Source organism: Actinia tenebrosa, unplaced genomic scaffold (assembly GCF_029948245.1).
Source record: "Actinia tenebrosa isolate PJP-AT-01 unplaced genomic scaffold, QUT_ActTen_1.0 PGA_scaffold7__59_contigs__length_16204524, whole genome shotgun sequence".
Taxonomy (NCBI): Eukaryota; Metazoa; Cnidaria; class Anthozoa; order Actiniaria; family Actiniidae; genus Actinia; species Actinia tenebrosa.
In genome coordinates this window covers 3,325,715-3,352,951 of record NW_028292584.1, presented here as the reverse complement: position 1 = coordinate 3,352,951, position 27,237 = coordinate 3,325,715, and the positions used below count along the sequence as shown (strand labels likewise).

At 37.4% G+C, this 27,237-nt stretch overlaps 3 protein-coding genes across 3 annotated transcripts; 2 read left to right on the top strand and 1 right to left on the bottom strand.

Moving 5' to 3' along the window:
- The first annotated feature begins 22 nt into the window (after positions 1-22).
- On the top strand, positions 23-7,428 carry LOC116297492 (chaperone Ric-8A). The gene is made up of 5 exons (XM_031705723.2): positions 23-894; positions 1,782-2,139; positions 2,819-3,076; positions 3,602-3,806; positions 4,775-7,428. The coding sequence occupies exons 1-5, from the start codon at positions 65-67 to the stop codon at positions 4,996-4,998; spliced, it is 1,875 nt and encodes a 624-aa protein (XP_031561583.2). The 5' UTR covers positions 23-64; the 3' UTR covers positions 4,999-7,428.
- On the bottom strand, positions 7,425-26,656 carry LOC116297474 (uncharacterized). The gene is made up of 9 exons (XM_031705699.2): positions 26,353-26,656; positions 23,537-23,728; positions 20,487-23,128; positions 19,913-19,979; positions 19,634-19,702; positions 18,718-18,771; positions 17,607-17,879; positions 11,103-11,233; positions 7,425-10,204 (listed from the first exon to the last, which is right to left on the bottom strand). Exons 1-9 carry the CDS (start codon positions 26,632-26,634, stop codon positions 10,150-10,152), a joined length of 3,765 nt encoding a protein of 1,254 aa, XP_031561559.2. The 5' UTR covers positions 26,635-26,656; the 3' UTR covers positions 7,425-10,149.
- LOC148905358 (uncharacterized) lies at positions 11,714-17,256 on the top strand. The gene has a single exon (XM_089040417.1). It carries the CDS (start codon positions 12,492-12,494, stop codon positions 16,983-16,985), a length of 4,494 nt encoding a protein of 1,497 aa, XP_088896543.1. The 5' UTR covers positions 11,714-12,491; the 3' UTR covers positions 16,986-17,256.
- Positions 26,657-27,237: the final 581 nt, after the last annotated feature.

Here is a 27,237-nt window from a genome sequence, read left to right as displayed (position 1 = left end):
GATATTGATTATGAGTGGGAGACATGTTTTGAAGCAAAGCAGAAGACAGAAGCAATACTCAAAGATGGAGGCTTGCTTGGATATTTTAAAATCATCCAAAAACGAAGCAGATGCCATAAAAGAATTAAAAAATTTCAACGAGGACTTCAAGTCGACGTTCTCTTTCGATCAAATTGACCTTTCTCTGCGAAGGGAATTCATAGACGTCATTTTGAAGGAACTTGTTCAAAGAAATGGTTGTCAAGAGTTTCAGGTGCAAGCTCTTTGCGCTCTTCGAATTTTGAGTCGAGATAAAAATGGTTTAGGGTTGCTAACTTCGGAAGAGTCGTGTAAGACCCTGTTTACATTAAGCGGACTTCACATAGAGCCAGAGAAAGATCAAGAGGATCTGAAAAGTGGTGAAAATGGAGAGCAATCAGTCGAAGGTGCCGCGGCCAAAGATGTAGCGAGCTGTAAGTTGGGCAACGCCGAATTCGATCAGGGAGGGCGAGAAATCATGGATCTTGAGGCTGTCAAGGAGAGCACTGAAGTCGTGAAAGAGGCGCTGAAATGTTTATGTAATATCATATTTCAAAGTAAAATAGCGCGGGATTACTGTGTACAGTACCACATCACAGAAGCACTTGTCAAAAGAACCAAAAATTGGTTCCTCAATCAGGAATTCCCCTCAGATGTGAAATACTTCGATCTGAGAATGCTATTTCTGCTGACTGCGTATGAGTCATCAGAACGTCTTTCTGTGGTGAACAGTAATGGCATCTGTGCTCTTACGCACTGTTTGGATGCGAATGTACCTGGACAGACAGACAGGGACAGGGTACATGCCACAGGTGCAAGGGATGGATGTGGAGAAGTTGAACAAGAGGCACTTGACAAGATGAGTGTTTTGCAAAGGTTGGTAATGGTTTCATGTTTTATTCTTATCTTAAGCTATTTTTAATCCTATTTTATGCTAATCTTCATTTGAGGTATTGCCAGCCTATGATTTATTTGAGAATCAATGATCATCTTTTTCAGCCATGATCATTAATCTTCATTGCCTTTATGTCCCATGCACAAAAATTCAGCCAATTAGAGGCAAGCACTATCTCATGGTTGCCTTAGAAACATGGGGGACTATAAACAATGCTATTAAGTGCGACATCAATCATACGAAAAAATGACTCACGATCTAAACAAAAACAGAGAAAGAGGTTTTTCTTACTTTTTTTTCATGACAGGATTTGTTGGCCAAAGTCTTAATTATTGTTTCAGTTTGAAGTGAAATCCTTGAGAACATTTTCTGCCTTTTTTTGAGTGACTTTTGTGATTAGTTGGAATAAATACATGTATCTCACAACTTTTAAGCTCTATAGGACAAGTCTCTCAAATGCCAGACTCAACCAAAAAGTCAGTTATTATCAATCATCATCAGCATCATTTTAGTCACCACCTGGGTTTCTTAGTTTCCTGATGGCTGAATAAACAAACAGTGATAGCACCAAAATGCACTTGAATTCAGATGTCCTAAGGGTCAGCACACTATGCATACTTAGTTGAAATTTATTATTAGTCTCCCTCGCACCCATTTTAGTCTTGTTCCATTCCAGTGGACTGTTGGTGAGTGGAACAAGACTAAAACGGCTGCAAGATGACTAATGCTTAACTCATGCAGAGTAAATATTTCCTTTACCACTCTAAGGATATTTAGAATGAAGGCTTGGAATATCATTACAAACCGATATTCTATTATCATCCCTCATCGTATTAGTAACGTAAAGTCTGGTTATTGATTATTCCAGGTTTATGATGGAGAAGACCCCAACCAGCTATGACATGGGAGAAGATCAGACAAGACTTGTTACTGAAATATTGAAGGTTCTTTTTAATGTTTCCATGGCTGTGCCAAAAGAACTGGACAATGATACCTTGGAACACTATGAAAGGATTGCACTCATCGTCTGCAGTATTTTTGCCCATAACAGAAAAGTTGTCCATGGGTCAGAAAGTGTTCACAATCAGGCCATCAACATCCTAAGCTGTTTGCCAAAGAAAGCCTTGAAGTATATGTTTTGGAAAGTTCCTAAGCTGATAAGTCGAGCATTTAAAGCTCAGTATGAACTGAATATAATCACTCCACAGTTCAGGACACATTACATGGTAAGTCGTTATAGGCATTGTATTGTATGGTGTGTAACAAACTGGAGTCTATAAAATGGAAAAGATTATTCACTGTGGATATAAATCAAAAATTATACTTATTCATTTGTCTCACGATTGTGGTACTAGGGGAGGGGGGGATTCCAGGATAAAAGTATCGGGTAAATAAAGATTCTAAAAGCCTTTTTAAAAGAGCGTGGTTGGAAGATCTTTAATCCCTAAGAGATACCCTAAATGATACTAAGAAATGCTGAAATCCTAAATTTAAATTTTAACACCTTTAAAGACAATACTTTTACCCTGGAGTCAGTCTGCCCTCCTCCTTCAACAGTTTAACTGCTACTGCTAGTCTTCATCAGGTGATGGTGTAGACTGGAAGGTGGTCTTCTTGTATACTGTCAGTCTGGCTCCTTTGAGGATTTGGAGGCTTGTGCTATATTACTACTTTGTTTCTAATAAAGGAGGGTGGGAGGGGAGAGAATAATCCCACTGTTATGGCTATATGCCAACTAGGACATGATTCTATATATACCAAAGATATTAAATATCTTTGGTATATATAGAATCATGTCCTATTAAATATCTTTGGTATATATAGAATCATGTCCTAGTTGGCATATATACAGGACTGTTTGTATTAAATTTTAATACAATCTAATCTCTTTGTGTGTTTTAATAGTGTTACAACATGTATACTATCCATGCCATCCTGACCATCCTTGATCAGCGTCTAACCGACAAGGATGAACATGACTCTCTCATCTCAATCCTAAGTGCCCTTTGCTGTGCATCAAGGGGTAATAGGGTCATCAGGAAGTATCTTAAGCTGGAGATCCTCCCACCACTCGGCAAGGTCACCCATAAAAGGCCAGAGGAAGGCAACAAAATACGGAACAAGCTGGTGAAGTTGATGACATCTCCCATCACAGATCTTGGTGTATGTGTCTTGATTATTGAGATAAACAGTTTTTGCAGTGAATTAAGCTTGAATCCTATGTTTCCATGTACCCCTGCTTCCATAATCTTGGGGGGTAGCATTGCTCAGGGGGGAGGAGAGGGTGGGTGGGGAGGGGGTGTCGGAACAAAATTCTGGTACTCACCTTTATTCTTTAAATGAAACTTTAATCACCCTCTTAGGGTGAGGTTAAAAAGCCTTCCAATTTTATTGATGCCCTGAAGCAACCTCTTGGTTTATCATCAGGGCATGGCTAACTCACAGATTGAATTGGAATTTAGGAAGGAAAGCTGGAGAAACCGTGAGAAAATTCTAGATTCAAGGGGGAGATCTAACAAACTGTACTCACACATAATGTTGCATCAAGGAATTAACCCAATACCCCATAGGTAATAGTGCAATAGCTACCGCTCTGCCACCCTCCAGGATTTTTCTTGAAAAAATGCTTACTATTCAAACTTAATGCAATTTTTAAAATAGGCTCTGCATTTTCTTTGATATCTGCAGGACCTTGCGGCAGAATTTCTATTTTTCTTGTGTAAAGAGAATGCCGACAGACTGATTAAGTACACAGGTTATGGTAATGCTGCTGGTCTCTTGGCCAGGAGGGGACTATGTGGTAGGAGTGAAGGAGGAGATTACTCCTCAGAAGATGAAGATTCTGACACTGAGGAGTACTTAGATGTTAAAGATCAGATTGACCCTGTACTGGGTAGGTATTCTGGTTCTTTTTCTTCTCCTTCCTTTCCCTTATTTTATTATCTTCTGGGCTTTCCTTTTCTTTCTCTTTCTTTCTCTTTCCTTTTTTTCTCTTTCCTTTTTACTCTTTCCTTTTATCTCTTCTCTTTTTGCCTCTTTCTCTTTTCCTCTATCTTCTCTTCGCCTATCCTGTCCTCTTCACTTCTTTACGTCATCTTCTCATTCCTTTCCTCTCTCTTTCCCATTCCCATTCCTTTCACTTCCTTCACAAATGAATGTGGGTGTCAGTATTAAAACTGACCTAACTAATGACCCCTTCACTTCTTTCTCTCATCTTCTAATTCCTTTCCTCTATCTTTCCATTCCTTCACAAATGTGGGTGTCACTAATGTGTAGCGGCTTGGGGTCACCCTTGCTGTCAACTAGACCCGCAGTTATGCCACTTGGGGAGAAAGGCTTAAACACTGTAATCCATACTCGATTCTTTATTGCAATAATGTTGGATCACGTAAAAACTAAAACATAATACAAAGGACATAAATAACTAACTATAATCGACTATAATCGGGTTACTAAGCTAGAATCACATGCGTAAACTTTGGTAACATTGTATAAGTTCGGTTCTTTAAATCATAACAAATTTGTATACGTTGAAGTATGAATCTAAAGATATTGATGGGTTTCTTCCGTAATCAGGTATAGGTGATTGTAAATGATCATGTAACACTATATATTTGATATAAAAGGGGGGAAAATAAGAAGGATAACATAGTACATACCTCTTTTCTCCCGTACAGTATTCAATCTAAAGCCACGAGGCTGAAACATTATACTACGCTAATAATAATTGACGAAGTGACGTAATCGAATAAACAGCAAATCATTTACAAATGACTTCTCATGTCTGTTAACACAGCAGCTCTAACAGCATTATCCACAAAAAGGTTTTGTTATTTATGGTTGTAAAATGCTTCTTTTTAGGTGCAATACCCTTTGAAAGACCAAATCCACTGGATTCAATGTCAGAGGAAGAGAAAGAAGAAGAGGCTGAAAAGCTGCGAAACTTGATTATAGAGCTGAATAACCTTGGGGTTATAAAGACTGCGAGGGTGGGGGAGGATGGACGACCAGTGATGACAGATGGAGCAGAAGGAGAAGAAACTGCGACATGTATCTTTTCAGATAAAGGCAACTCTACTCAGTAGACCCTTTATGAGATAATAGTGGGTGATTAATTAACTCATGAACAATTATTAACTTATTGTGCTAAGTAATACTGTTTCAGCAATGGAAAATGAAGGATTTCACACTATATTATAACTTTAATCAAAATTTTCATGGGTTAATTGTCTTACACTCTATGGATACCCTCTAGCTTAGGGTGTAATGTTATCCCATTCCAAACCACATGTCATTCTCTAGAAATATATAATTTTTTGTTTCACAGTGGAGCATGAAAAGACAAACAAATATATATACAACTCAATGAAGTTTATATTCTCAGGAGAAGGATAATGTGGTCTGGAATGGGATTAAGTCCAAGCTGAAAAGGTCTATAAAAGTATGTTCAAAAAACTGGTTTCCTCTAGATTATGTACTTCATAAAAATCTACTTATAATTGAACATGCTTTATTAGTAAATTAACCGTTTTACAGTCAAACTAAGAAAACCATGAACACCTTAAATATGTCTGTAATATTAAACATTCTGTTCTGAACAATCACAGGCAACAGTTAATTAGAAATGAATTCATTCCGGCAGATGATTGGTCAGAACACGATGTTTGATATTCCAGACATATTTTAGGTGTTCACGGTTTTCTTAATTTTAAAGTAAAGCAGCTTTAATCATACATCCGTCCATATCCCTTGGTAGAGGGCCTCAGGAAATCCTGGGACGGAGGGGATAAGGATGTAAATGGGTCACATGGAAAACCTATGGAGGGAAGGGTAAATGAAATGACACTCCTAGCAGTCATTTAGTGAATGACGATTCATTGCCCAAGAAACCTGTTTCTCATTGCCATTTAGTTACATTCCAGGAAAAATGTTGTTTAACAGTTAGACTCAGAGGCCAAATGGGATATTGAATCATTAAACATGAGGGCGAAAGGTCAAATTGTTTTGGTTTAAACCTACTAATAGGTCAAATAAGTGGATACAAGCAATTTTGGAATTAGGTTGAAAATGCTAGCAAGCAGCCATTGTTTTGTTTCATACCCTTTTTGCTACTAATAGATCAGTAGTAGCTCAGCCAATCCGAGTGCAGGATTTGTGATAGACCATTAGTAGGTTTAAACTAACTGTTAATTATATATTAAAAGAAATATCCATAATAAGAATATGAACTATACATGACAAGAATGCTAGGTAACATCTACCTTGGATTCTAGGCTTCTTCAGTGATCTTAGTCATAATAGAGAGTTTTAGATTTACGTTCAGGGCAAACATGAAACATCAGTTGACCAGTAAAAAATTATTTTATATTACTGAAAAAGAATCGCAAAAAAGTCCAAGTAGTAGAAAAACAAAAGAGTATTTGCGCTTGGTGAGAAGGTTTGTAAGAGGTAAAGTAAAATACAGGAAAACTATGAAAATGTGGTCACGTTTGCCGTTTGTGGGGAGAAAAAAAGTCAATCTAAAACTCTCTAATGTTTTGTTCTCACAAAAATGAAACCTAACACCACAAAGTACTGGTGGAAGAGAGTCTTTGGCACCCATGGTAACAGTTATCTAACATTAAGAGCTTAATCATTAAAGAATTTATCGAAATATTATTTATCACTTATCACTGGTGCATATGATAAAAGATAATAATTTTATCTCGGTTATTGTGTAAGGAATAAAAGTGTACTACGAGTAAAAAGGTTTTAGTTGAGTGACGAGTATAGAAAATATTGAAACACTTACCTTACCAAACACTTACCATCCAATGACATCTTACCAACCATTTACTAACGCCATATAATCTACTTACAAATGCCATATAATCCATTTACCACCTTTTATCAAACTCATGAATAATTCATGAGGAAAACACAACAGAAATCACGACCGTGAAGTGTTGTAAATCTGATACAAAACTGTGTTCATTTGCATAAACTTTAAGTTGGATTTTCTTGGCCAAATTCACTTTAATTTTGAAAATTTTAGTGAAACAAAGGAACTAAACTAGACGTTTGATAAGTCATATACAGTATTCATGTCTCGGCTACGCCTCGTGGTTGTATATCTGATACAACACGGCCACTCATACTGTATGTATTACATAGACCACTTACAAATACCTTACCAACTACTTATAGATACCTTACCAAACAATATTACAGATACCTTACCAACAGTTTACCAACCAATTACAAATACCTTACCAACCAATTACAGATACCTTACAAATACCTTACTAACACCTCACCAACCACTTACACCACACCTTAACAGTACTTACCCACCACTTACACAACACCTTGCCACTTACCAAAACCTTACCAACACCCTAACAACCATTTACCAAAACCTTACCAACCACTTACCAACACCTTACAGACATCTTACCAACACCCTACCAGTGGATTAATAAGCATTTACACAAGATTTTTCCTAAAACCAATAAATGTATATTTGAACATCTGAATTGAAGTTAACTTTATTTTCTTGCCTTTCAAAGACAAAATAAATTTACATTAACATCTGCCCAATAATTAATATCCATTTTTCATTGTTTGATATGTAAATATCATGTCATTGAATATTTGATGCACTAGTTTTCGCAACTAAATATGCTGTAAGTTGTATGCTGTAAGCAGGCATCATATTTAACTCAATTTAAGATATGATGCCATGAATAATGCAGTGATGCAGTGATGGAAATAAGTTTGTTATTTCAGGAAAGTCCCTCTACTCTTAAATATGAGAATATTACCTCAGCACCCAAGCAAATATGAACAAATAAATGGGGTAAAAGGAAACTAAGGGACATTAAACCAGACAAAATGTGAAATATCTAGTGATAGAGTGATCTTCATAAACCTGTGAAATACATACTAGCCTACTACAAATAATAATAGACACTCCCTAATTTCATAGAGTTCTTTTGTTGTTATTTCACTATCACACACTAGCTATTTTAAATGTTATCTGTTTCACAGGTTTATGAAAATCACTCTAAGGCAACTAAATATAAATTAACATGAACAACTCCAATTCACCCTTTCTGCGCTAGACATCACGTGGTATAAATTGTGTTGGATTGTGTTTCGGTCACCAAGAAGTTCGGACATTGTTCTCAGATTTCCGTACAAATGTACTGAATGAACTATTTACTTGGTTTGTTTAGTTAGTTCTCTAAATACAAGTAAAATATCATTTTTCTAACTTGATTGAAGCTTTTGATTGCTGTTAAGAGAGCTAACTAAAGAAATCTATCTAAATTTTCTCTTTAAAGTCGGTGATTTTGTATGGGAATCCAAGAACAATGTTCGAACTTTTTGGTGACAGTAACACAACCCAACACAATTTATACCACGTGATGGCTAGCGCCGAAAAGGTGAATTGAAACTGAATTTCCTAACTAATGAATGAGTTATAAGAAGAGATGCATGGCTATAACAAACAACACAGATGTCAGGCAAAAACCAAGTCATAATATTAATGTAACATTTCTAGTGTGGTAAGAAAAGTTTGTAAGACAACTATTTTAGGAAACATTTTTAACCTAAACAAAATGATACTTTAGCTAGGACTTATAAAGTGAATTTTAATGTATCTTATGATTGAGTACCAAGACAAGGAGAGGAAGGACATTTGAATACAGTTGCAGGAGAATAGCTAATTAAAATATTATGTCAGAAAATGGCAGTACAACTGGAAAATATACTGTACAATGATTGACCATGGCTGGGCAAATTGATCGTCTCCAATTATTGATCCATTGACCGCTAGAAGTACTGTCAGTCGATTGATTAATCACAATCGGCCAAAAGATCTCTTGCAGAACTTTGCAATTCAGCTCGATCTGGGGGACAAAACAATAGGTTCCACAAGATTGAAATAGTTTTGCTTTGTCCCCCAGCTTTGATGTCACATGCAAGGGGTCTATTGGTGCTCTGCTGCAGCTGTAGAATGTATTACCCTCACTGGAGATAGGAACATTTGTTCTCCTATTATCAGTCATGAAATTATGCCCAACAACATCATGTTTCTTAATGTAACCCTTATTTTTATCCATAAAGGTTGTGATAATTCATAGCAAGACCATTTTTAAAACCTTGCAATTATACTTTCTGTGAGTCATACGTGCATGATAACTGGAATAATCAACAATTAATGTACATAAACTAGGTACATAGCTCTTATTCACATTACTGGGTCTAACTTGCAATTATACTTTCTGTGAGCCATACATGCATGATAACTGGAATAATCAACAATTAATGTACATAAACTAGGTACTTAGCTCTTATTCACATTACTGGGTCTAAATATAAACCACTTAAATAATATCATGTAATATGTCCTCATTGTCATCTTATAACAATTTGGAAGCATTCAAATACACACCCGTTTCAAAATTTCACAACACAAGAATTAACAAACATTTCATCGTTTAGTTTTGAGCTGTTGCTGTTTAAGAATAATCACTAATTTAGACCACAGAAATTATTATAAGTAGGTTTATTGCTAGTGTAGACCAACATCAACCAAATATATATTTAGAGTATGGTTTACAGGGGTGGATCCAGGATTTTGTTAAGGAAGGGGTGCTGTGCACAAAGTTAACCCAGGGAGGGGTGCAACCCCTAGAATCAAAGGGAAAAACAGTTTTGGTTATCTTCAAAATAGGGGCACAAAGTGGAACCAGGGAGGGGTGCGCACCCTCTGCACCTCTCCCCTGGATCTGCCCCTGTTTTACATACTCTAACAATCTATTTGATTGATGGTAGCTTACTGATGATTAATAAGCCACAATGTTTGTCTCGATCAGTACATTATTATTGTGTGAAAAAAGGTACTTTCTTTCTTACCAGACATCTAATAAGAGACAATTCTCTGTAACAAAAACTGAAAACTATATAATGAGGATGATGAAGTTGAATTAAAAAAAGCATTACTAGAAAAGTTTCTCATTTATTCATTTTTCATGCTTCCCTCTTGTATATGAAGACCAACAATGAAGACTTCTTTATGTGCAATTTTTGTATAAATTATTTGTTTTGAGAATGATTTTTTTACTGTGCATGTTACAGACCACTACCACCTCACATGCAATATATTTTTATATTATACAAAACTACTATTAATACAGTATTAGGTATTAGGTTCAATTGCCATTAAATGATCATAATATTTCATCTGGTCATGATACTGGTACCTCCTGTTTTCTTTGCGACACCCAACTATTAAATACATTTCTGAAACAAAAATGAAAATAATGGATTATTAAAAAATGTTGCTTTTGGTCTATAGCCTTATGTGTTTATGTGTTTTGGTGTTGGTGGTGATAGTGATAAGGGTACAGACACACTCTTCCCCCACTACATGGGTACATGTGTTTTGGTGTTGGTGGTGATAGTGATAGGGATAGGGGGTACAAACACACCCTTCCCCACTACATGGGGACGTGTTTTGGTTTTGGTGGTGATAGTAATGTGGATAAGGGGTACAGACACACCCTTTCCCCACTACATGGGTACATGTGTTTTGGTGTTGGTGGTGATAGTGATACGGGTAGGGGGTACAAACACACCCTTCCCCACTACATGGGGACGTGTTTTGGTTTTGGTGGTGATAGTGATAAGGGGTACAGACACACCCTTTCCCCACTACATGGGTACATGTGTTTTGGTGTTGGTGGTGATAGTAATGTGGATAAGGGGTACAGACACACCCTTTCCCCACTACATGGGTACATGTGTTTTGGTGTTGGTGGTGATAGTGATACGGGTAGGGGGTACAAACACACCCTTCCCCACTACATGGGGACGTGTTTTGGTTTTGGTGGTGATAGTGATAGGGGTAGGGGGTACAGACACACCCTTTCCCCACTACATGGGGACATGCGTTTCAGTGTTAGTGTTGGCAGTGATAGTGACAGGGGTAGGGGGTAGACATACCCTTCCCCCACTACATGGGTACATGTGTGTTGGGGTTGGTGGTGATAGTAATGTGGGTAAGGGGTACAGACACACCCTCCCCACTAGGTGGATGATTTGCTTGGTTGTTTGTTTGAAAAAATTTTTTTACATAATAGTAACTGTCAATTGTTGTTTTGGATCATCAATAATACTTCAGGAGAATTGCATTACCTACCTACAATGTGCAATAATGCAATCATTACTACAATACTGGGTTCCTCTTTCTTTTGTTGTCCGTGCAGGCATGTTGCAGCCTTCTCTTATGCAAATTCTTTGAGTAATAGGATTGATAGCCATCTTGGGTTTCTAGGAAAGAATATTGAAGTAGGATTATTCTTCAGTTTTTATTTTCCTGACACAGGAAGGAGAAAACAATGTGCTTTATACACTGTGTTAACATAATCAAACAGTGATTCTCAATAGCATGGAAAGAATTTTCATTGTGTAGTTCCAGAAATTATCCATACCCCACCCCCCACATGGAGGAAATTGGAGTTTCTGAGGGGAAGGGAAAGGGAGTCAGAGAAAGAAAATCTAGTTTGTAGTAGAGTAGAGTGATATTTATTTAGTATCTTATACACAAGTGGGTGGCACATTGATTTGACTCCAAATAAAGTTGTATGGAAGAAAATTGAAATTTTCAGGGGGGAGGGAGGGGCTCTTAAGGAAATTCCCAGGGGGGGGGGGTGTCGATAATTTCTGGTTTTGGTTTACGTCTATCGAGGCATTTCCTTAACATTCCACAGGCATGTGCCATTGAAAACTTTGTTTTCTAACAATTAGTCCATGGGCCAGGGCTCGACCATGGTAACACTAAGGGGGACAAATTGTGAGTTATGCCAGGTTAAAGGTCACCTAAAGTTGTTTCAAAATTTATATGATAGCATTCCTAAAAGAGTAGCTTTGTGGCATTTTTTGTAACATCAGATTATTGAAAAATATCGATTTAGCATGAAAACGAGGCTGGGATAGATTAATTTATAAAAATAGCTTTGCATGGTTTTAAGCTCGATATTTATTTATCACATGTTAAAACAATAGAGCTACTATATATTATTACATTTAAAAGCTGGCTTACTTTGAAATTACTTATAAAAATGATTAAAAAAGGAAGAAAATATATTTGCTGATCCGCAAAGCATTTTGGGTAATTTTCAAGATGGCGGACTATTTGTGTGGTAAGTAGAGTAGAATTTTCAGCAAAATCAGCTCAATTAAACACTTTTAAAGACTACGAAAATGAAGATACTGATAATACAGATATTTCTAACAATGTTAGAAATCGGAATTTGCATTTTTTCAACAGATTTGAAGCTTTGTCTTGTCGATTTTATAGTCCTTACATACCTTAAAGAGACGTAAAAGCATTTTTGATTTTCTTTCTTGTACAACAGATCTTAAAAAGTGTATTATTCATTGTACTGATGATAATAGTCAAAATTTAACTTCCCCCAAAGACCTCGGATCTTGGAAAACATTGCTAAAGGCTGCAGAAATTCGTAATCACAAAGCAATTCTTGATGTGGCTAGGGATACTAACGAAGGAGAAATACCGGCAAACGTTATGTATCATAGAAAATGCCGAAGTATTTTTACTCTGAAAAGAGATCTTGAAAACCTTTCTCGATCAACTGAAGATGCTGATGATGTGCAAGAGCCTGAGCAAAAGAGATACACAACTAATAGACAACCATCAAGCTCGAGTAGGACATACGAGGAGATATGCATTTTTTGTGAAAAGAAAAGTAAATATTTAAAATCTTCAAGAAATCGAGAGCGTTTGATTCAGTGTAGAGATTTGCGTGCTGATGACTCCATTAGAACAACTGCTATTGCTAAAGATGACACTAAGATAATTGCCATCGTAAGCCGTGAACTAGTAGCCGCCGAAGCTTGTTACCACCGTTCATGCTATCGAGATTATACTCGCCCTGCTAAAGTGAGCAATTCAAATGAATTTCAAGACGGGGATGAAGTTGTTGATGTTGATGATTGGTATAAGGACATTGAGACTCAAGCTTACGAAAAGCTTTTCGAATTCATACGTTCTTTACTAGAGAATCCAAGATTAATAAAGTTGGTTGACCTTAGAAACTTACTAATTTTCCACATGAACTCAATGGGCGTTACCGAAATTACTGAGTCAACCAAGAAATACATCCGCAGAAAATTGGAATTTGAGTTTGGCAGTCTTTTGCAGTTTGAGGACCTTCTTGACAACAATAAGCTGTTTGTTATTCCTGAAAGTCTCTCAAAACGTGAATTGGCTAAGGAACTGGCAAAACTTGCGCAACAACAAGAAGATATAACTATGCCATCAAAGATCAAACAAATTCAGGAAGCTAGTCTATATATTCGGAATGGTATTTTGTCAAATAACAATACAGATGTGTCGTGGCCTCCAAAACCTTCAGAACTCTGTCAGAATGCAGTAAACATACCGGAAGAACTCAAGACTTTTCTTTACACTGTTTTGACTGGGAATACTGAGATTCCAACTGAATACCCTCAACGACTGGAGCGCCTAATCAGTTCTTATGGACAAGATCTTATTTATGGTGTGAGCGGTGGAAAAGAGAAACCCCCTAAACAGATATTGCTACCTTATGCAGTCAAATCTTTGACTAACAATGTTGAGGTCATACAGATGTTAAACAGATGCGGACATGGTATTGCCTACTCGCAAGTCGAGGAAATAAACACAGCACTTTGTCTTAAAAAAATGGCATCAACGCCCAACAATGACGTTCCGCTGCCCGAAGATATACAGCCGTATATTGAGACAACACTTGGCTGGGACAACATTGATCGATTGGAAGAAACGTTATCTGGAGGAGGAACTTCTCATCGAGTAAATGGTATTGTCGTTCAGGCCAGACGTTTTGGTCCAAATCTTCCTGCACAGCCAGAATTTGAGATTGCAAGAACAAAGAAAAGAAGCATTGAGCCTCTGCAGCGCGCTGAGATTCCTCCATATAACGCCGGAGATCGTTGTGGCCCTCGAGCAAGGAAATATGTTGAAGTCACTTCTGAAGAATTGATGGCAAATGCAAGAAAGAAGAATCTGATTTGGATTTTAGTACGACTCCATGCAAGAGAAAGACAGAGAGCAAGTAGCTGGACTGGTTTTAACATTTCCATCCGCAATAAAGTAGAAGTCACAAAAGACAACATAGGATATTTACCAACTATCAACTCACCTGCTACAGACATGGCAACGGTCCATGAAGTACTAGTACAATCTTTGAAGATAAAGAACCAGCTCAAGTTGAAAAGTATCGTCCTTGTGTTTGACCAAGCGCTGTACGCAAAAGCAACTGAAATTCAATGGAAACATGACCAACGATTTAAAGATATCGTACTAAGGATTGGAGTGTTCCATACAGCTTGCACCTTACTGTCTATCATTGGCAAACGCTTTCAAGATGCTGGGCTTAGAGATCTATGCATCGAGGCAGGTGTGATAGCAGAAGGTTCTGTCTCAGGAGTCATGGATGGCCGTAGATACAACCGTGCAGTTAGATTCCACAAACTAATGTACGAAGCACTTATGAGGTTGATATGGAAAGGCTTTCGGTCATGGATCGAGGAAAACCACAAGGAATCAAATAGGAAAGTTGATGCTTTCTTCAATGGACTTGAGACACTTTACGACAATGTTTGTGAGGCAGAGTTCAATAAACAAATGGGAAGTTCTAGTTTTGCTGAATTCGTTAAGCTCTATGACATGTATATAGACTTTCTACGAAAGCATAATGGTCAGCTCTCTGAATTTTGGATGTCATATATTGACATTATGGAGATCCTTCTGGGACTTTTAAGAGCATCAAGAGAGGGTAACTGGGAGCTTCATATCTCTTCTATCAGGGGAATGGTTTCGTGGTGCTTTGCGTATGACAATATAAATTACGCCAGATATTTATCTGCTTACTTGCTAGAAATGTCCCACCTCGAAGAAGATCACCCAGATGTAATAGAGTACTTTAGAGCCGGTGGCTTTTCTGTACAGATTGGTGACGACAATCCATTTGGAAGAATACCCGTAGATCAAACCGTTGAAGAAACCGTTAATAAAGATACACAGACTGCTGGAGGAACCAAGGGATTCAGCTTGAAACCTGGTGCTGTGAGAAAGTACTACTTAGTTGCAGAATTTCGAAGCATATTTATGCGTCAGCTTAAGGATATGCTTCATCTGAACACAGCAAGCAGAAAACACACTGATCTTCAACCAAGTAGGATGGCAAAAGATGAAGCAGATGTAAATGCATTACTCTTATTGCTAGAAGAAAGCTGGATAAATCCTTTTAACAGTAATCAACAGGATCTTGTTTGTTTATCTACCGGTAAACTTGCGACTCCAGAAATTGCCAAAGATTTGATTCAAGCCAAAGCTCTTGGTGAGGAAGCATACAAGTCATTTAGAGAAAACCGACTGGAGTCTAATCCACCAAAGTCTAATTTCTATGATAAAATGACCAAGCTCCAACTGAAAACATTTGGAAATCTGTCCAAGAAGATGAAAGTCGGAGGAGGAACAAGCAAGGAAGTTATAATAAAGGCAGATAGAGCTTTATTTGCACAGATGCTGATCATTGCTGAGAACAGAAAGCTGAATATAAGTGATGTCCTTTGTCACCCACTTGGACCCCTACCTTGGTCTCTGGCATCTGCTGATGGATCGTTAAGGAAAACAAATAAATCATCTCTGTTAAACGACCTGAAGAAGAACATACCAGCGGCAAATACCATTCCACAGCCAAGTGCACGAATTATTGATGGGATGTTTTTTGTTCAGAAAATGAAAGTTGACCAGAAGACATTTGGTGACGTAGCTGAAAGTCTCATGTCTATGATCCTAAATGAAGGAAACGAAAGCGAACGTATCGATGTTGTCTTCGATGTTTACAAGGATGAATCGATCAAAAATGCCGAAAGAGAAAAGAGGGGTTCTGAAAGTGGACACGAGTTTAAAAACATCAAATCAGATCATAAGATTCGTCAGTGGTCCAAATTTCTAGCAAGTTCCAAAAACAAGTCCCAACTTATTAAGTTTATTTCAGAAGAATGGAGAAAGGAGAAGTATCAGGAAAGATTAGCTGAACAATCAAAGACTATCTTTGTAACAACAGAAGACCACTGTTATGAAATCACTTCATCAGGTTCAGCAGAATGGGAGGACCTTCGATCAAATCATGAAGAGGCTGACACAAGAGTTCTATTCCATGCAGCAAATGCAGCATCGGCAGGCTACGAAGCAGTTGTGATTAGTTCAGAAGATACCGACGTATTTGTTCTCTGTTTGGCTTTCAGTAGTTATATTCCATGCTCATTGTACGTGAAATGTGGCAAGAAGATTCGAACAATGTACATTGACATTTCAAATGTAGCTCGAATGTTAGGATCGCAGGTATGTACGTCTCTTCTCGGTTTTCACGCCTTTACAGGCTGTGACAGTGTCAGTGCTTTTGCGGGAAAAGGAAAACTAGCTGCATTCAAAATGCTGAAAACAAACAAATTGTACCAAGACCTATTTCACCAAATTGGAATGCAGTGGGATTTCACAGACGACGTGTTCTCAAAGATACAAGAATTCACATGCAGAATGTACAGCTCCAATCCTGGAACCAAAGAAGTAAATGAGCTTCGTTATAGATTATTCTGTGTGAAGAAAGGGAAACTAGAATCGCAACAGCTACCGCCCTGCGCTGACTGCTTAAAACTCCATACACAACGTGCAAACTACCAAGCAGCCATCTGGAGAAGAAGTCTGCAAGGCTGCCCTAACGTTCCATCACCTATTGGACACGGGTGGATTCACGAAGACAACAAGTTTGTAATCAAATGGATGAGCGGTGAACCAGCCCCCACAGCTGTCCTAGAATTCCTTTCCTGCTCTTGCTCACGCTCATGTAAACCATCAAGCTGTATGTGCATTATAAATGGCCTGAAGTGCACTGATATGTGCAAACTACGTGACTGTGACAATCGTGTAGAAGATGAAGATCTCGAAGATGATGAATGTTCAGAAGAAGAAGAGGATGATGAAGACAATTAAAGAGGCCATTAACAGTAAGTTTGTATAGAGTCAGACGTTTGATATTGAAAAATAGGCTACGCGAAGAACAATATAAATGTATCAAATATATTTTCCAACTATTCTTTCCCTTTAAAGCACATAAATCACAAAATAACTTGTTGCCATGGTAACTACGATATTCTAAAACTCCCTAGAGTAGCTCATGTTGAGCTTACTGAATACCTTGTCTATCATTTTGAAATGATTGCATATACATTTCAGGCCTTATAATAAACTTGAATAGCTGGAATATTAGTATTATCTAAATTTCGATTTTAATTGAGTGACGTCATAATATCACGTGATTTCAGCACTAAAGCTACTCTTCTGACATTGCTATCACTGAAAACCATAAAGTAGAGGGTGCAAGCTTTCCAAAAATGTATGATAGCATTTGTCCCCCTGACTGTTACCGAAGACCTTATTTTTGGGGGCCTGGCCCATGGACTAAATGTCATGGAAACACTTTCAATATGATCCACATTGACCAAAACCCTATTTTGTTGGTAAATGGTAAATTTTACTATTTTGCAAGTGTGATTGGAAAGCACTAATGTTTCCCTCACGTTTCTACTCCCAAGAACATTCCATTCAACCAACCTTTGTCTTTACTGGCGGCGAAGATGTACTTCCCGCAGTCATAGTTTTGCTCACTGTCGTAGGAGTGACCTTTGCTACTTTTAGTGGTGGCTCGCTTTTATTCAAAACAGATTTTGGTATTTTCAGGGTAATGCTTTCCTGTTTAGCTGGGTCCTTGGTAGTTAAGATAGTTACAGAAGAACTTGATGGGAGGCCTGTGGTTTTGGGTGATGAGATAGGGGAAGCAATACTAGTAGAGGTAGTTTCTAGCTTTCTGATCTTAGGGCTTGGTTCCTAAAATACAAACATAATGAAGTGAAAATGTTAGCCAATTAGGATGGAGGAAATTTGCTAAACTGAGGTGTCACCTTGCATTTGAAAATATGGACTTTCAGGCCACAAAATAATGATAACAGTGACAATATTACTGACAATATTAGTGACAATATAATGAGTTTTATATTACTATTGCAATGGTGGACAGGTTTTTATTTTTCACAGTATGCCAGATAAATTTGAATCCGCAATTTTCACACCACACTAGTCCTTTCAGAGGTGGCAAAAATGCTTCATTGCACATCTGAGCATGTACATCGAAACTGAAATTGAGCCTGTGTCAAATTTTTAGCCTTCCTGCCATGTCCCCATGACAATCATGACTTCATCCTATTCGAAAAATATCGTATTCGAAAAGTTTCGGATACAAAATCTCCGTCCACACTAATATGGCTAGCTGGCATTTTCAAATTGCTCCACTCTGGAGACCGTATTCGAAAAAATTTGTTTTCAGTGAAGAATTGTTCGGGATTCGCCAGGACTAGTGTGAACGGTAGGCCTAACCGAATAAACAAAAATTCGGATTCAAATTTATCTGGCATAGTGTGGACGGGGGCATAGTGTGGACGGGGCCTCAGTCATCATGACGCCTCAGTTTTGCAGTGACGTCATTTCTACGTCACTATTTCAGATCAGCTAGACTACAAGTCAAAATTAATAATGTTACCAACACAACCCAAGGTGTTTTTGACTCCCCTCAATCAAAGAAAAAATTACCAACTCAGACTGACGAAATTTGATTAACAAAAGCCAGTAACCGAGGTCTTGAATTTATAGATCAAAGTAATTGAATTACCTGAGGTTTGCTTTCACTTTCTGCTTTAGCCTTTTCATATTTAGCATAATATACCTAGACAAAAACAAATTCGTTATTTTTACTTCTGAGATAACATGTATATAGAGGGTTTGTTTGCAGTGTTGTTCTTTCCCTTTCCAAGACAGGTTTTCTCCCTCCTAGCAAATCAACAGGATAATTGAAAGTTGCTTAGAACATTAAATGTACAGAAGAGGGTATGGTGTGTGTTCTGGTTAGGGTGACTTGACAACAACTATATCACAATGTAAAATGAACAACTATATCACAATTTTAACAAATTAAACACAGCTTTTCCCATGCTCTGTTCAGTATTTTTTTATGCAGGTCCACATCAGCTATATAGCTGCCAGTTTTTAGACCTGCTGAAACAAATAAAGTTGTATGTATGTAAGTATGTATGTGTGTGTGTGTGTGTGTGTGTGTGTGTGTGTGTGTGTGTGTGTGTGTGTGTGTGTGTGTGTGTGTGTGTGTGTATGTAATAAAGCACACAGGAAGTGACATAAGCATGAAAGAAGTGTAAGTAAAAGCATGAGCCACAGGCAAGTGCTTTTCATACTTCTTTCGCACTTATGGAGATTCCTAAGTGCTTTATCACTGAACGGAGCAAGCTGTTTTGCCCATTTTATTATATAATTACTAATTTTATTTCATTATAAATTCATTTAGGCAAAAAGAAAGGCGGTCGCAGGACCTAGCAGCACTTCACGCACAAAAATGGTGTCAGCACTGTGCTCTGTTTATTAATAAAGCAAGTTTTTAATCAATCAGCGTGCACATACTTTTCTAACAATATAATAATGGAACATAAAACAAAAAATTTAACATGATCTGAAACCTTGGGCAAAATTTTAATACAGGAGCAATAAATGAATAGTGAAAAAGGCTTACAACATACTTTTTTCTTGTCTTCTGGTAGGTTTTCCCACATCTGTCGTACTATCTTGGTAACATCAGTAAACTGAGCCTATAATATCAAAAGCAATCATCATTAACACTGCCATTAGCAAAACATTTCACAGATTACATATTGGTGTAAATTTTAAGGAACTAGAAAAACTATTAACTAAATCAGTACATTTTGTGAAAACGTTTATTTAACTTCCTATTTACACGTATTAAGTAACTTGTAACTTATTAAGTAATGTATAATTCTTGTGGTTAAGACTTGACTTACAGATGGATTTTGCTGTCTGATTGCTGCCTGTGTTTCCTTGAAGAATATTTGAAAAGCTGGAAATATTCTGGCAAGGAAATGAAAATATGGTAAAAATAAATTTTGGTGAAGAGTTGAGCTATGGCAAATTGAAGACAAGCCATATGGTAAAACTGTATTCCTTGGGCTTGCATGTAAGATTCAAAATCAATTTTTGAATTCTTTTTGTGTTCAAAATTGACTTAAAGACTTTGAGTTTTCCTCCTTTTAGCAGGGGTAGATCTAAGGAAGGTGTTCAGGGAGTAAACAACCCCCCTCCCCTCCCCCTCCCAGATGAGCAGAGGATCTTTTTATGGAGAATTACTTCATGTACTGACTCAGTTTATCCTGATTATAAATGTATCCCGTCATAAAACAAAACCTGGATCCACCACTGTTTACTCTTACTTCATAAGATAGTTTAATAAATTAGCCAACAGAAAGCAGAGTAAAAATTACATCCACAAGACCAAACAATACAGATAATTAAGGAAAGCAAGAAAGTACAAAAATCAACTAATCAAAATTTTCTATTGAATAAATGACAAAAACTTACTTTTCAGAACCAGCAGAAGACTTGTCTTTCTTCTTCCGTTTCTCTCCTTTCTTTTTCTTCTTCTTTTTCTTTTCATCCCCAGTAGCTTTTTTTAATGTTTTAGCAACTACTGCAAGCGGAGTATCACTATCATCACTATCACCTACAGTAACTGATGGCTCGGCAGAACTTGACATAGCTGTTGCCTTGGAAACAGTTGTTGTAACTGGTAATGTGACTGGGTGGGTCGTGAAGACATTACTTGCCATTTGACTCATTCCCATTGCCGAAACCAGATGATTAACAGAAGTACATTCATTAACAAATGTTATTTGGGTTGTGCTTATATTTTGAGATGATGAAGGATTAGATGGAATAGTAATGTTACTGGCACCTTGACCAGACACTAGCTTATTCAGTAGATTAGTATCCAGTGTTGAATGCTGCTGTTGGTTTGAGGTAGCAATAATACTTGGCTGGTTTACTGTTGTTACTGTAGGAAGGCCCTGAGATTTAGCCACCAAAGATGTGCCCAACATCTGTGGACTTGGGTTTGACGATGACGAAAGTGACGATACAACAGGCTGTGTAACACCTGCACTAGTCACTAAGCTGTTTGACGTAGAAAAGTTAATATTGTTGTTCAGCGAAAAAACTTGCGCAGATGGTTTTGTTGTTCCACCAACAGTAGAATTAACAGTCTTAACAGAAGTATTTGCTGAACTACTTTTGGTATTAATAAAGACCATTTTCAATTGTTGTCCTGAAGTATTTTGTGCCGCTGAACCAGAACCAGACCCAATATTGGTTCCCTTAGGTAAAATATAGTAGAAAACCTGTCCTTGAGAAGTGTTAATAGCCAATGGCTTTCCTGGTGTTTGTCCCACACCTCCTTGCCCTGCCGCCTTCAACAACATTGCTTGTTTCAATAAGTCAATATTTGCGGCAGTGTAAGGAAGCTTCACTGCTTGTAATTGTTGGTTATTGACACCCCGTTTTAAGGAAACAGGTATGACATTAGTTCCTTTCAAAGCATTGAGCCCTCGTAAAACAGTAGCTGTATCAAATGTTGACGTAGGTTGAGTTTGACTCAGAGAACTTAGGGGAATAGAACTACGTGCTTCTTCAGAAACTGCAGAGTTTGAAGAAATGTTTACGTCAGCTTGCTCCTGGGATAGATGTTCTGACTGTCTCGGAGATGAAACACTTGCTTGTGCAGCTGTTACAACATTGTTAACAGGTCTTTGAACTTGCTGGGTTGAAAGAAATGGGTTTTGTGTCCACATATTTCCTCTGTTTGTATCTTGTGCGCTCATACTGCCAGCCGGCTGATGTAGCGCACTCCCTTGAGTCCTTACCACGTTTGCCTGAGTGATATTAGCCTGTCGCAAGTTATTTCCATTCTGTAAACCGGTTTGGTTTGGTACTGATGGCTTTGCAGTATTTGCTTGAGTCATGTAGGACTGGGTTAAAGAGGCTCCAGTCTGAAGTTTGGGAAACTCTTGCGCTGCCACAGGAGGTGCTGGTGAACCTATATTACATAATCCAGGTGATGCCTGTCTAGAGGGCCTCTGACTCTGGGGTGATGAAATGCTCATTGGCGAGGCTACAGGTGACTGTTGCACACCCATGGTCATTATGATATTTTGAGGGGTACCTGAAGAAAGAGGGGACATCTGTGCCAAAGGTGAAGAAATGTTCTGAGACATTATGGAACTAGCAGTAGAGGGAGGACTATTGGCATTCCCAGGCTGCTGTGGGCTTCTCTGGGGTGTTGGGCGTGGACTATGAACTTGACCTTGATTAACCCCAATGGCCATGTTTTGAGGTGAATGAGGTTGTTGCTGATTGTTGCTGATTGGTAGTTTGACTGACTTGCTTCCTCTTGATGCTCGCAGAGGTATAGATGATTTATATTGTGCCACCTGAGGACTTGGTGCTTTGATTGGGCTTGCTGGGTTCTGTGATAATGGACTATTGGCATGTGGCATGCTTGTACCTATAGGCTTATTACTGGCTATTTGACTACCACCACCAGCTAGTGGACTCCCATTAGCCGCAGAGGAAGGACTTCGTACCATGGCAGCCATTTGGCTTGGGCTGCTAGATCTTGGATTCTGAGTCATTACATGATGTATTGGTTGATGCTGATGCTGGTGCTGATTACTCAGAGGTACCCTATGGGAAGTTGAGGAAAAGACAACAGGATCACCAACACCTTGTGGCATATCTCGATCAACAATGTCTTCAATCAACTGGTCAATAGAATCTCCATTATCATCATTTTCCAAAGGCTCATTAACAGGCAAATTTGGCAAACTTGAAGTTAAATTTGGTTGGTTAAAGCTTTGCATACCATTATGCAGTGACCTATGCCTCGGCATAGCATGACCAGCATGTCCTAACTGCTGCGCAGGAGGTACTTGCATGCTTGCGACCTGGCTTCTATGGCTAGCCAAATAGTTCAGGGACTGTGATCCGGATGACACAAGTGGTGGCTGGTGATTGATTGAAGGAAGATCGAAGTTCTCTGAGGGGAAAGCAGGTTCCACATGTCTGGAAGAAGGTGGTACACGAGAGCGTGTCAGCTCATCTCGTATGTCTGTTATCATACAGCTCGCACTTTGTGGGAAGACTGGGTTAAGGACTGAGGAGGTGGATACCTGTAAAACAACAAATTTGATTGGTTAATTGAAGTGAAATTGACTTAACAATTGAACATATACCGGCAGACTTGATTGACAAAACTGAAAGGGACTATTTCAAGAGTTTATAGCAACTGGCAATATTCTCTTAATGTCCATAAATGGTTTCCTTCCAATTAATTGACCTTTCCAATTTTATGAAGATGGCCCTATTATAAGTTTGTTGCCAGGTAAATCTCTCTCAAAACTAGATGAGAATATCTCATGAGAAATGTTTTATTGTATTGTTTCAATAACAAATAATAACAACACCATTAAATTTGATTAACTGTAAAAACAGCTTTTTTGTATCGTTCTAATAAATGGAAAGACTATAAACTTTTGAAAAATAAAAACTTTAAGATAAATTTTACATTTCAAACTAACCTGTGGGATCCCAGCCATGATGGAAGCATTTTGTTCCCTTGTTGGCTGTGTGTGGGATCCAATAACTTGGTTACCAAGTAATAATTGTCTAGCATGGCTTGCTGTGGTGGATGTGCCAGGCAATGCTGAAGGAGCACTGACTGGAAGGTCTGTTGATAGGTCTAAGTCAGGTAATTGCTGGATTTCTAAATTCTGAAAAGAAAAAATATTTATAAGGGGTTTAGGCTCAGTTCAAACATTATGCTTGCTCAACATAATTTTTATTTTATATTTTCGATTTTTGAAACTCTGCATCAAATACTATCTATTCTTCAGAACTATAGTATGCTTGTTTACTTTTGTGCTCTGGCAAAGTAATTATTCAATTTTCTTAGCATTTCATTTATACAAATCAGGGACACACATTCTTTAAAAGAGGAATACTATCACTATATTGAAGTCAATAATCCTCAACCTTCCCTTTCAAACAATCTATGGTAACTTAAAGTGCATTGAAATAGCATTTATCAAACTCATTAATAATTCTTGAGGAAAACACAACAGAAATCACCACCATGAAGAGTTTTGTAAATCAGATACAGAATCATGTTCGTTTGCATAAACTTTAAGATGGATTTTCTTGGCCAGATTCACTTTTATCTTGGAAAGTTTAGCAAAACACAAAGGAACTAACCCCTAGACGTTTGATAAGTAATTTACAGTTCGAGTGTCCGTGTTGTATCCAATATACAAACTTTCAGCTACTCCTCGAGTTTGTATATCGGATACAAAACGGCCACTCATACTGTACATATTACATAAAGAACCCCGTCTCCAATTTTTACTTTTAAGAAATTAAGCTACTGAAATTACAGTTTTTCATTAACTAAAAGATCGTTTGATTTTTTTTTTTTTTGGACCGGAAACCTAAAAAATCGTGTGTTCTGATTGGCAGTTTGAGCAAGGGGTATTTTGTCAGTATCTGCCGAGGGTTGCAGTCCAGTATCCTTGGCCACTAAACAACAAAACAAAAACGAGTAAAAATAAAATACGGGAAAAAAAGTTATTTAGTGTCCTATAGTTTGTCCGGATAGGGAAAAACTGTGCCTTCGGTCTTGAAAATGTATATTCAAGACCTCAGGCACAGTTTTTCCCTATCCCGACCTCCTAACCAGTAAATAACATATTTATTTTGGATTAAATTAAAATTCAAAAATAAGGCATAAAATAAATAAAAGAATAAATAGCATAAATTAATCGAAACCTCTTGAAAGTCATGCTGAACAAAGAACAGATAAAGTCTTCTTTGATCATAATTAAGATACATACTGTTTCGTTTTTTTTTTTCTTTTGCTATTTAGAAAACAATTTATAAAAAAAAAAACACAGTTAAACCTTAGAATCACTTTAAATAGGTGTAATTTGCTCCACTTTTATGAACAGTGCACACATAAAATAATTTTTGAGAAAAAATACTAAACATGACCTTGATAATCTATAATCTTTTTTATGAATGCACTATGGTAGCCGTGATAACCTTATGTTATCTAATCATATAAAAATCTAGAATAAAAGGCCACTTTCGTAATATACTATTTCCTATTGCTTTCGCACGCAGGGAACTCTTTCGGTTTTAATCAATGTAAATAAAGAAGTTTTTGGTTATTTTCAGCGTGAAAATAGCTCGCGGCGACAAGCCGGATGTAACCTTCATAACATATCCACTTACTATGACCATATATGGGCATAACTAATACCCTTTCAAAGTCAAAGCAAATATTTGCAAACAGTTAAAATTTTGAAAAAGACCAAATAATGTGAAAGTATGTTAAAAAAGACAGAAAACGCAAAAAAGATCGTTGAAAGATGTTGTTAAGAATAACTAAATTTGTAACTTACCCGTGAATACATTTCAGCCTACTAAGTGTCTTTAAATTCATAATTCATTTCTTAACTATCGCGTTACCTTCGTTTCAAAGTATTTTCCTCTGACGTTTTTTTCAGAACAATCACAGATAAAAGAAAACCATATTTTTACGAATAAAAATTTTAAAAAAACCACCTTTTGCCCGAGAATTAACTAAGAAAAAATGTTATTAAGCAGAAATGAAATACATTAAATACGTCGCGTTTTTTGACACCACCCGATAGATGAAACTTAATAACTTAAATAAAAGGCTTCCAAATAGAGTACGAATTATTTATCTTTCTTCTGGTTGCCTTCAGTAAAGTATTATTAAAACTTTTCAGTTTCATTTTATAAATTTTGTAAAATAATCGCGACAGAGGCCAATTTCCGAGGTGAATTTTTCATACGCGAATGTAACTTAAATCTTTCATAACCCGATCCGCGTAACAAATATTTAATGCGAACCGAATCCAAACCGAATGGCAGAATTCGCCAATTTCGAGCTAACGACATTACACAAGCTATCAAGGATCTAGAGAAACTCGAAGAATTTCGAGATCTCAAGAGCATGAAGCTCAAATGAATCGCGACAACCGTTGTTCAAACCACAGCTTATTTGCATATCTCATTGGTCACTTGACATTCCTTTGTGACTATATTTTCACCTGGATTTCGCATCATTGCCGCTCTATTTGTAAGAGTCGGACAAAGATCTACTCTTTCCTCAATAGGAACTCATTGTAGTCTTTGAGCTCGAAGTTAAGCTCTTGTTGGCCAAGCCAGTTCATTCATGTGTGCCCGACTAGGCACTTCTTTGCTCTTGTACACTGAAGAGCGACCGGTTTATCAACGTTTTCACTGGATTTATTCTCGGGCAAAAGGTGGCTGTTTTCGCTTTAGAATAACCTTAAGACTTAAACTAACAGACCTTTGAAGCGTAATTGTGTTCTTCCCAATTTATAACTTGCTCTAAATCAAATTCGTCGAGATTATTCGACTCTTGATCCGTCGCCATTACACAGCTTTGTCGAGCTGAAATAGGCACTGCGCATGCCCATTGGAAACCGCACTCGTAATCCCGAGCCCGCGATTCTAAATAGCCTCGTTCCTGAGCAAGCACAAAATTGTTATCTCGATCCAGTCTTTCTCGGCGATCAATCATCATGGACCGGAAATAGTTTTCTTTCATTTCCGATTCCGATATCATCATGGCCGATTTAACAGTTGACCAGAAACGAAGCGAAATGTCCTAAAGCACAACATCTCGTAGTCACTGTTTCCGCGTTCTGAATAGCTATTTAGGACTCCTTGATTAAAAACTAAATTTTGTTTGAGAAATTCCTGTTAGATCCCCCGCCAACGCTGTGTACAAAACACGAACACGATGACGTTCTTCCTCATCTTCAAGTTATTTTAACCAATTTTTTTCTTTGATATTCTATTACTTCCAATAAATAAAACGCTTTTCTGGCTTCTTTGGTGAATTTGCTACTGAATTTTTGAATTATTTTACCCAAACTTTCACGAAAAAAACAAGTTTTCTCTATAAAATTACTCGGCTTGATGTCAGATGTTTAGCATTGGATTACGTCATAAACTCCCTCGAAATTTCCGTTGATGTGACGCAGTCCGAATAAAATTGAGAGATTGTTGAAATTTCGAAAATTCTTGAATATAACTTGCCAAATCAGTGGCAAAACACCTTTTAACGTTTAAGAAATCATATAATTTAAGAGGACTAAAAAGAATATAAGAATATTCTTTTAAGGACTAAAATTATCTCTTCCTTTCATTCTTTCATTCATACTTTTTT

What these genes read in the sequence shown, in the direction of transcription:
- LOC116297492 (XM_031705723.2), top strand. Translation starts at nt 65, where the DNA reads ATGGAGGCTTGCTTGGATATTTTAAAATCATCCAAAAACGAAGCAGAT. An exon ending in AAGATGAGTGTTTTGCAAAG is followed by an intron (nt 895 to 1,781) that starts GTTGGTAATGGT and finishes TGATTATTCCAG; the next exon opens with GTTTATGATGGAGAAGACCC. An exon ending in TCAGATTGACCCTGTACTGG is followed by an intron (nt 3,807 to 4,774) that starts GTAGGTATTCTG and finishes GCTTCTTTTTAG; the next exon opens with GTGCAATACCCTTTGAAAGA.
- LOC148905358 (XM_089040417.1), top strand. Translation starts at nt 12,492, where the DNA reads ATGTATCATAGAAAATGCCGAAGTATTTTTACTCTGAAAAGAGATCTT.
- LOC116297474 (XM_031705699.2), bottom strand. Translation starts at nt 26,634, where the DNA reads ATGATGATATCGGAATCGGAAATGAAAGAAAACTATTTCCGGTCCATG. An exon ending in AACACAATTACGCTTCAAAG is followed by an intron (nt 23,729 to 26,352) that starts GTCTGTTAGTTT and finishes TTTTCTTTTCAG; the next exon opens with AATTTAGAAATCCAGCAATT. An exon ending in TCAGACAGCAAAATCCATCT is followed by an intron (nt 19,703 to 19,912) that starts GTAAGTCAAGTC and finishes TTGATATTATAG; the next exon opens with GCTCAGTTTACTGATGTTAC.